This window comes from Euleptes europaea, chromosome 2 (genome assembly GCF_029931775.1).
Source record: "Euleptes europaea isolate rEulEur1 chromosome 2, rEulEur1.hap1, whole genome shotgun sequence".
In the NCBI taxonomy this organism is placed as follows: Eukaryota; Metazoa; Chordata; class Lepidosauria; order Squamata; family Sphaerodactylidae; genus Euleptes; species Euleptes europaea.
The window spans coordinates 6669338-6680163 of NC_079313.1; the positions used below are offsets into that span (position 1 = coordinate 6669338).

Here is a 10826-nt window from a genome sequence, read left to right on the forward strand (position 1 = left end):
ACATTCAGAGGTACGGTAGTTTGCCATTGCCTGCCTCTGCGTAGCAACCCTGGACTTCCTTGGGGGTCTCCCATCCAAGTACTAACCAGGGCCAACCCTGCTTAACGTCTGATGAGATTGGGCTTGCCTGGGCCATCCAGATGTCATAAGGGCACTAAAAATCTCTCTCTCTCTGCAACATATTTCTTTATGTCTTTTTTAACAATCAGATTGCCTTCTGCCTGAGGAGGAAAGCAGGCATGTACCAGGTCCAGCAGAACATTTTGGGGACCTACTACCCACACCCAGGCATGCAAAAAGTCCATTGATTTGAACTTCAGAGACTTAGCTCCATAGCCCAAATGGAATGACCTCTTTGTGCACAACCCCTCCATCCGCAAGAAGCAGATGTTTACCACAGCTGGGATGACTGGGATTCTCTTAATCAAGAGTGGCATGGAAGAACGAGGGGTGGGGGGAATGGAGACTTGGACTTTTGCCGATTGGTATTGACCTCCACTTGACATGTCTGTTCTGAAGAAGAGTGTCCGAAGCTTAATCTTATTTATTTATTAATGCTCTGTGGAATTCGGAGCACCCTTTTTATGCTTCTGGAAGTTGCTTGCAGGGACGGCCAGTGATGAATGTTCGTTTTTCTTTTTCTCAGAAATGGGGAGGAGAGATTGGAAGTTCGCTGGTCAAGGAAGCTGGGAGCTTACAGCACCTTAAACCCTGTGCTTTTTCTCTTTAACTTGATCGCTGAAATTACAAGGAGGCTGAAGTTGGTTCCCAGTTCCCAGTTCCTTATTCACATTTCCTAGTTCCTGAGTGATATTGAGGACAATTTCCTAGTTCCTGAGGGATATTGAGGACAAATTCCTAGTTCCTGAGTGATATTGAGGGCAATTTAAAAGCTCTGCACCCCAAAAGGATGTCCAGTTCTTGTGCCAGCTGCTCCCAAGTGGGGTGCCCCCAGCACCAAAGCACATACAGGCACTGCGGCTCGCCTGCACCCCAAAGCCCAGCATGCACCCCCTCTGGTGTATGATACGTGGTGGTCCAAACTTTCTTTTGGTGTACGGAGCTTTTACATTGCTCTCGATATCATTTAGGAACTAGGACAAGTGAATAAGGAACTGGGAACAGAGAACCAACTTCAGCCTCCTGAAATTACTTTGCTTGTTAAGAGAGGCGATTTTTGTATTTAAAAGAGTGACTTATCCCCTCCTCCCCCCCTTTTAACAACAATATTGCTGAAATAGAAGACTTGAGAGAGGAATTTCGACCCAAACTGCATTTGACAGGCCAGGTTAGGGCAGGATTCCAGAATAAAATATCAGGGATTGATCTGATGGTTTGAGTGTTTAATTTTTATTTGGGAACGTCTGCTCTAGATGACCCGTGGTCTTCCATTCATCCTGAAGATTCCGTGTTCTAAGTCCATTGTTTCTACAGAACCCTTTCAGAGCCATCAGGCAGAGTGGGAAGTGAAGAAATGGATTGACCCGCTTTCCAAGTTGATGGTTGGAGGGAATGGTCCTAATCCCGATCACCTAGTTTAAGCAAGTTCCCCCCAAGATGCTGGTGTGATATGGTAATTCTCTTTGTGACAACAGAGAGAGCTGGCAGAGCCTCACCTGACTGGTGTTTGTGTAGCTCACTAGTCGATCCTGTAGCAGGTAATCTTTGGAGTCCATTTGACATGTCATTCAGAAATACCAAGTCAGCCAGCCCTGGGCCTTCACGGACAATGAGTCGGGGGTCTTCTCGGTCGAAAAGTCCAGGGTCAAGGCCAGTAAGTCCAGGGCATGTTAGAACAACACCCTCTCCAGGATACGCAGGGGACCGATCAACCAGGTCTCGAGCACCTTCAAAGGAAAGACGTTCTGCAATGGTGAGATCAAGTACCCCAGATAAAGGGCGTCCAGTTGTCAAGACAGGAGCTGTTGTGATAGAAACCGGTACTGGAACATGTAAAGCTGGATTTGCTGGTCAACAGACTCCCCAGTCCGTCCTTGAGACTTTGGTTGGACATCCGACAGAGAAGTCCATGAGGACTAGAAGAGATAGAGCGGATACGTTCGTTGGGGAGCGAGCAAGATCGGAGCCTGATCTTGATATCATTTTACCGGTAAGACATGGCATCATCATAGACTGGGACGCAGCTGAAGTTCTTTGGAGACACCTCTTCTACAATGACCTCAGAGTTGCCCCCGAAGACCATGCGCTCTTAATGTCCGATCCTCCACTGTGCCCGACTACAAACAGAGAGAAGTTGGTGGAGGTTGTCTTTGAGTCCCTCAACTCTCCGGGAATGTATGTGGCTTATCAGTCTGTGCTGTCTGTCTACGCCCATGGCAAAATTAGCGGCTTAGTGGTTGACACTGGCTATGCTGTGACGCATACTGTGCCAGTCCATCAAGGGTACAACTTGCCGCATGCCATAGAAAGAATGGACATTGCTGGGTCCAACATGACATCTTTCTTGATGGACCTCCTAAAGGACTTGGGGCAGTACTTAGACGACAGCATGGTGGATATCGTTGATGATATCAAACACAAATGCTGTTATGTGGCCCTTGATTTTGAGAACGAATGGAACAGTCCCAAGAGGGAATACATTGTGGATTATCAGTTACCGGACGGGCAGGTTATAAGCTTGGGGAAAGAGAGATTTCAGTGCCCAGAAATGTTGTTCAACCCTCCTCAAATGCCTGGCCTCACTCTTGTAGGACTCCATGGTATGGCCCAAAGAAGCTTGAGGAAGGTCCCTGAAGAGACCCGGAAGGATATGTATGAGAACATCATGTTATGTGGAGGGTCATCCCTCTTTGAAGGACTTGAAAAGAGATTTACTCATGAGCTTCTGGCCAATATGCAGTCCAGTGCGAAAGTGAAAGTCTCAGCCATCCCACTGAGGAAGTTCTCTGTCTGGACTGGAGGCTCCATTCTGGCTTCCCTGAAGAACTTCCAGCCATGTTGGATTAGAAAGGAGCAGTACCATGAGCATGGGCCGTACATCGTCCACAGGAAGTGCTACTGAGATAGGCGGAATGAACCCAGCACGCCCAAGGTAGCTTGTGGCCTAGGAAGCAAGAAAAAGCAACAATAAATCCATGTGTTTGCATAGAACTTGAAATACGGCTTCTGGTTATTGGCTGATCAGTTGGGTCAGTCTCTATAGGATGGAGAGTGGTTGGTCCGAATAGCTGTTGGACCTTAGAGCCAGCATGGTGTAGTGGTTAAGAGCGGTGATTTGGAGCAGTGTAGTCTGATCTGAAGAACTGGATTTGTTTCCCCACTCCTACACATGAAGTCAGCTGGGTGACTGGGCTAGCCACAGCTCTCTTAGAGCTCTTTCAGCCCCACCTACCTCACAGGGTGTCTGTTGTTGGGAGGGGAAGGGAAGGTAGTTGTAAACCAGTTTGATTCTTCCTTGAGTGGTAGAGAAAGTCGGCATATAAAAATCAACTCTTCTTCATCTTCTTCTTCACCAGAAACTCTATGGTAAAACCACATAGTTATTTGGCAATTCCTAGAGAGGATTAATGTCATTTCTGGAGTTTCCCGGATTGATGTCATGCTGCCACTGACAGCCACCCAATGTCCCCACTCCATCAAATATTGCAATTCCAAAATGCCAGGCCCCACCTGGAGGTTGGCAACCTTACTGCCAGTCTCTGTGCCTCACCAGCTTCAATAGGCATCAGCTGCCCATTCTTGTATCCTTTCAGTTTCAGACTATGGGTAGAACTTAGTTAAATTGTGGAACTCCCTACCCCAGGATGTGGTGACGGCTTCCAACTGGGAAGGCTTTAAGAGGGAAGGGGACATGTTCATGGAGGAGAGGGCTATCCATGGCTACTAGTCAGAATGGATACTGGTCATGATGCACACCCATCCTCTCTAGGATCAGAGGAGCAGGCCTATTCTATGAGGTGCTGTGGAACACAGGCAGGATAATGCAGTCGTCTTGTTTGTGGGCTTCCTAGAGGCATTTTGTTGGCCGCTGTGTGAACAGATTGCTGGACTTGATGGGCCTGGGTTTGATCCAGCAAGGCCTTTCTTATGTTTTTAACTTTACACAGCTGAGGGGACATCAAAACAATCCATGTGGGCAGGGCTTGGTTATGTCCACCTTTTCCCATTCTGTGGGGCCAGTCCATGCCACTGGCTCCCATCCATGTGGTTGGTCCATTTAGACCAGGGGTGTCGAACTCGTTTGTTACGAGGGCCAGATATGACATAAATGTCACTTGGTCGGGCAGGCCGTGCCTCCCCAGCCCAGATTGGGACTGGGGGTGGTGGCTGCCTTGGCTGGCTCGCGGGCCAGATAAGAGTTCTCAAGGGGCCGGATCTGGCCCTCTGGCCGTATGTTTGACACCCCTGATTTAGACGTTCTTCAGCCGTGTTGGAATCTGCTTATTGGGCAGCTCACTTTGCTGAACTTCAGAAACTCCTAAAACAGTATGCTGCTGAAGAGCTCTCAGGGCTATGGGGGGGGGGGAGGAGCTCTGAAAGAGTCCTCCCCTCCCCACAGGCTCCCATCAGAGCAGGAGATTGGTTCCCCCAACCTATAACATATGTCACGACATGGATCAAGCTGGGCTTGGCCAACATCTGTGTCCCCCTCCACGGTTGATGTTTTCCTATTTTGTTGCCCTGCCCCTGGCTCTCACCCTGAAGATGCCCAAAGACCCAGTGGCTACAGTCTCATAGGAGGAATGCTGCCGAATTTCACAGGCCCACCATTTTGACATAAACCTCTGTTTTGCTGTCATGTCTCCCTTCAGTGAATCAAATCTGTGCGTCTTGTTTCCTTGTGGTGATTTTCCCCATTTAAACGTTGTGCCATTTTTAATGTTGTTTCTGCGTCAATTGGATCTGGCGGTGGAAGGAAGCACCATCAGGTGCCTTCAAATCACAGCCGACCAAGTCCCAAGCAGGCAGCTGCCCCAGATGACGCCCCCGTGTGGGCAAGCAGGCAGGCATCCAACCAGTGGTGCACTTGCCCACCTGGTGGCACAGGATGGTCTGTTGCGCCAGCTGGGCGTAGCCGTCCAGCCACACACTGGAGTTGCCCCTGCTCCGCATGGTTGGAGCCGGATTCTACAGACAGTACCCACCTGCTACCTCTGCCTGCAGGGATGAAATGAAGACACACTGGCTAAGAACCCCCCCCCCAGCGTGCATTCTGGCCCTGTCTCCTTTAACCCCTCCATTGTCGCCACTTCCGCCTCCAGGGGTAATACGTTTCTCCATGGCCCGGGTGGGAAAGGGTTAACACAGTTTCTTGGGCAGTCTTAGCAGCTCCATAGCTAATGACTCTTCTGCAAGGGGGAAAGGGTTCCTTTTCTCGGCAAACTAAACTCACATCCGCCTTGAATAGAGGCTATTCCTGTCCGCAGGATGGGGCAGATCACCAGTCTTAGATCCTTCTGAACTAGAGATGTGCCAGGACCCACGAAGGGCCAGACCAAATGATTTTGTGGGCCTTAAACGGCCCCCGGGCCTGACGTTCCCCACCCCTGCTGTAGGGTTTTCAAGGCAAGAGAGGAACAGATGGTTTGCCGTTATCTGCCTCTGTGTAGCAACCGGGGACTTCCTTGGTGGTCTCCCATCCACACACTAACCAGGGCCGACCCTGCTTAGCTTCCAAGATCTGACGAGATGGGGCTAGCCTGGGCCATCCAGGTGCAGGTACTTATGGGTTTGATCGGCTCCTCATCCAGTTCAATTGCCTTGAAACTGGACCGAGGAAGTGAAGTCAAAACCTCTTAGGTCAGCCAATGATGCCTCTTCATGTATCCCTTGATTCCCAAGATTTAGCAGAGCTTAAAAAAAGCTAAAGATCCCCTGTGCAAGCACCAGGTCATTCCTGACCCATGGGGTGACGTCACATCCTGACGTTTCCAAGGCAGACTTTGTTTACAGGGTGGTTTGCCAGTGCCTTCCCCAGTCGTCTTCCCTTTACCCCCAGCCAGCTGGGTACTCATTTGACCAACCTCGGAAGGATGGAAGGCTGAGTCCACCTCAAGCCGGCGACCTCCAACCGACTTCCGTCGAGATCGAACTCAGGTCGTGAGCAGAGCTTGGGCTGCAGTACTGCAGCATTACCACTCTGCGCCACAGGGCTCCTTAGCAGAGCTTGGTCGATGCCTAAAAGGGACTGGGAGAGCCTTTAGAGGAGCTTTGCCAATGCCAAAAGGGAACTGGGAGAGCCCCCACTTGGACACCAATATTTTGAATTCTTGCACAGATGGCAACATTAGCAATCCTTTGGAAGGCTGTTTCTGTTTTTTTTTTTTTTTAAGACAACTCTTGAAGCTGAACAGAGAAAGTTTTACACTTTGTCTAGAAAAGCCAGAATGTTTTATGAAACAATGTGGTTGAGCTGTGACCATGTGCTTCCTCTTTCCCTATATAGAGCTTAGGTGTGATTAAATTTCTCAGTAGCCGATGCTCTGAGGGTTTCGTGCTTTTTGAGCGGATATAGCTACTTAGGTTTGCTGCCTCGCCGGAGGGTTTGACCCTGACTAGCAACTCTGGCCCGAGTTTGCAACGTGTGGTTTTATAACGCAAAATTTCCCTGCTTGATCAGAAGATGAAGTCAGAGCCCAGCACCTTTTACTTTCTCCATATTTGAGCCGGAGGTCCCACTTCTGCACCTCTGCATTTGACAAACCAGGCAACTGAGGTCAGCGCATGATCTGAATCTTACGCGGGCAAAATGAGCAGAAATTGACTTTTGAAAATGGGGATTTACCCCCCCAAAAAAACAAACAAACGCATGCAAAAAAAGGGTCCCTTCTCCCCTATCCTGGGTGTGCCACACTACTGCCTGATCAACACGCTACCGTGATTCCACTGTGATTCTCAAGCAGTGTGTTGCATGCGCCAAAGAAATGCACCAGGTGCAGATGTGCCCAATGAAATACGTAATTACCTTGTGGAACTTGCTTTTGCAAGATGTGTTGTGGCCACTCGATTGGGTGGCTTGAAAAGGGGATTAGACAAACTCATGGAGGGACAGTCCCACCAAGGGTTCTCAACCAGGGTGGTGAAATGCAGCCTTTACATTCAGAAGTGGAGAACTCTGATCTGGAGAACCGGGTTCGATTCCCCGCTCCTCCAAATGAGCGGTGGAGGCCAATCTGGTGAACCGGGTTGGTTTCCCCACTCCTCCACATGAAGCCTGCTGGGTGACCTTGGGCTAGTCACAGCTCTCTCGGCCTCACCTACCTCACAGGGTGTCTGTTGTGGGGAGGGGGAGGGAAGGGGATTGTAAGCCGGTTTGATTCTTCCTTAAGTAGTAGAGAAAGTCGGCATATAAAAATCAATTCTTCTTCTTCTTCTTCTATGTACCGAGGGTTGCCATTTTCCAGGTGGTGGCTGGAGATCTCCCAGAATTACAACTGGTCAGGTGACAGAGATCAGTTCCCCTGGAGAGAATGGCTGCTTTGGAAGGGGGAGTCGGTGGGCATTCTGCCCAGCTGAGCTCCCTGCCCTCCCCAACCCCTGCCCTCCCCAAGACCCACCCCCCAAATCTCTAGGAACTTCCTAGCCAGGAGCTGGCAACTCTAAGTGTATCTCCCCAAACCCTACATTGTACGCTAATCAGGGTGGAGCCTGGTGGCAAAAACTCAGGCCTGGTTGTGATGACTGCTTATGACCTGCACTCATCTTCATCTCCTACTTTACAACTAGGGTTGCCAGCCTCCAGGTACTAGCTGGAGATCTCCTGCTATTACAACTGATCTCCAACCGATAGAGATCTGTTCCCCTGGAGAAAATGGCCACTTTGGCCATTGGACTCTATGACAATGAAGTCCCTCCCCTTATCTTCAAGCTACCTAATGCACAACCTGCCTCCTCGGTGGTCTGTCTCCTGGGGTGCAGCAGACGGGGCCTTTGGCACCCTGCCCGGCCTGCTCTCTGTGGTTTCCTATCCCTCTCCCATCGCTCCGGCTCTCTCTTGGCCAGCCCCCGACCAGCGGTGAGCTGAAGGCAGCTGCTGTGGTTTCCTTTAGAGGAAGGAAAAGTCGCTTAATTTTTTAAAAAAAGTTTATTTGCAAGTTTTCTAGATGACCTGATATGAATGTGGACTGGCAACAACTAGGATTGGTAGGGCTGCCAACCTCCAGGTGGTGGCTGGAGTTCTCCCGCTATTACAACTGATCTCCAGGCAACAGAGATCAGTTCACCTGGAGAAAAAGGCTGCTTTGGCAATTGGACTCTATGGCGTTATACTGCATTGAAGTCCTTCCCCTCCCCAAACCCCGCCCTCCTCGGTCTCCACCCCCAAAATATCCAGGTATTTCCCAACCAGGAGGTGGCAACCCTAAGGATTGGTGATAAACAATAGGACATCCTGTTTCACCTCCTCGTGCCCACATTCATTCCTGTTGGTTTGCTATGTCCGTTGATACGCTGACGATCCCAGAAATTGATATATTTAGTCTTAATTCTAAGTTTATGAGGTAGAGCTGAGTAGTTTTGCGCCTTCTGGGGGTTTCTGGCAAAGTCCACCGACCCATAAGAAGGAATCGGAGTCCAGTGCTGCTCATCTTCTTCCTCTGAGACGTTTCTGGGCACCACTTTCCCCACTTCTGATCTGTTTGGCAAAAGCATAGGAAACTGAGAAGCCTCAAGTGTGGGGAAACAGAAGTAATTCTGGAGAAGGTGGCAGTTGAGATAATTAGGGCAGAAGGGGGATTTAAGGTTCCTGGCCTGCTGGCAACTGAAGTTGTACCGTCCGACTAAGGGAGTGTTCTCTAGGCTGGGCCCGAGGAGCTCTCTGGAGAGGGTAATTCCATTATACACGAAATCGGGCGTCAAGGGACCAGGACCCCTAAACCAACATCCATCTTGTGTCTGTAAGGGCAAATAGACGCGGACATCCGAAGTCTCCTGAAAGCCGACGAGGCCAAACCGGGCCTTCAGGTCCAAGAGTTCCACCCGGAGGCGCAGATTCTCCTCCTCGAGAGCCAGCACCTGACTCTCCATGGTGAAGTCGCTGAGGCGCCTCTTCTCGCGGGACCGCCTGGCCGCCTCGTTGTTCTTCCGCCTCTTCTCCCAGTACAGGGTGTCCTTCTTCTCCTCAGGGGTGAACTCGCGTTTCCGACGCAAGGCCCCGCCTGTGCCATAGGGGTGTGTGGCTGCGTGGCATCGGGCGCTCCGTTGACCAAACGCTGGTTCAGGAGAGCGTGCCATTGCTTGGCTGCTCTTCCGCTCGGGGCTTCCTGAAAAACAAGACGGCAGAGAGTTGGCAACCCTACCTACAACGGGAAGCAAAATGAAAATGGAGGGTGCTGGGTCCGAACAGCAGGGATGAAAAATTCTAAACCATTAGGGGTGCCAACCTCCAGGTAGTAACTAGAGGTCTCCTGCTATTACAACTGATCTCCAGTTAGGGTTGCCAGGTGCCCGATGGTGGCGAGCAAACCCCCAGCAATTCGCCCTTCTGCCCGCCGACCACCTGAGGGTCGGCGGGCAAACGTGTACATGTGCGCCAATGCGCGCGCGCAGCATTTCCGGTTTACTGCCTCGCGAGGGGCCTTTTCCTCTTAGTTTGAGTGGTAAAGGGCCGCTTTACCACTCAAATTAAGAGGAAAAGGCCCCTCGCGAGGCAGCACTTCCGGTTGTAAACCGAAAGTGCCGTGCATGTGCGTCGGCACGCACGTGCACCATTGCACCCACAGCCCTATAGCCTCCCGCTGGAGCAGAGGAGGAACCTGGTAAGCCCATCTCCAGTCGATAGAGATCAGTTCCCCTGGAGAAAATGGCCACTTTGGACTCTATGGCATTGAAGTCCCTCCCCTCCTCAAACCCTGCCCTCCTCAGGCTCCACCCCAAAAACCTCCCGCCGGTGGCGAAGAGGGACCTGGAAACCCTATAAACCATCCCGACGAGTTGAGCAAAGAAGGAGAGGCATGATGATTTAGGAGAGCTTCTAAAAACCAAGCCGGATTTCAGCTCCCGTCTCGTCCTAACATTACGTAACACAAAACCCCATCAACCACATTGTGGCTCCCAGGCTTGGGGGTTTCAGAGATGCCGTCGCTAAAGGCAGGTGTGATTTTCAAGACCATCACAGGGCCTCTTCCCCTCCTTTCAAGAACCGTTCACTTATCTGGAACCGTTCTGTTACTTACTTGAAGTTGGCGTTTGAGGTGGCACCACACGGGGCAGAGAGTGGGCGAAGCCTTCCCTTTGAACGAGGTGAGTCAGCTTTTGCACTCGGGCTTCCCTCGGTGCCCGCGGCCGAGGCCCAGGCAAGCAAAAGCGGCCACCTGCCCTCTTCCTCTTAAAAACCCTGAGCGGCCCGTGAAAGAGAAAAATAGAAATGCTTCAGGAGATAGGGATGCCTACCTCTAAGTGGGAACTGGGGATCCCCCTAGGGATGCCAACCTCCAGGTACTAGCTGGAGATCTCCTGCTATTACAACTGATCTCCAGCTGATCGAGATCACAGAGGTTTTATACCTGAATAACACAACGTGGGCAATTTCCTACAAAGAATTCAGATAAATATCCAAAAGGAAAGCCAACTTACTGATGAAGCACGCGAAACGAGCACCAACCTAGGGTGTCGTTGAGTTGGACTTTACGTTGTTCTATTTTGCGGTGTTCTTGACTGGGAGAACTCCGGTATGACTTTTTGTTTTGAACTTTGATGCTCACAAGCCATACAGAATCCCTGACTTTTGGCTGCAGGAAGGCAGCCGCAGCGTGATTTATACCTTGGTTTGTTTTTGAATATCATTTGGACTCTCCAGCAGCTTACACTTGAGTAACGGTCTCTTTTACAGCTTACACTTGAGTAACTGATTCTGAAATTGAATGGTG

The 10826-nt window shown here is 50.6% G+C and overlaps 1 protein-coding gene across 1 annotated transcript; it reads left to right on the forward strand.

Moving 5' to 3' along the window:
- The first annotated feature begins 1870 nt into the window (after positions 1–1870).
- On the forward strand, positions 1871–3022 carry ACTL9 (actin like 9). The gene has a single exon (XM_056867673.1). The coding sequence runs from the start codon at positions 1871–1873 to the stop codon at positions 3020–3022; it is 1152 nt and encodes a 383-aa protein (XP_056723651.1).
- The last annotated feature ends 7804 nt before the right edge of the window (positions 3023–10826 follow it).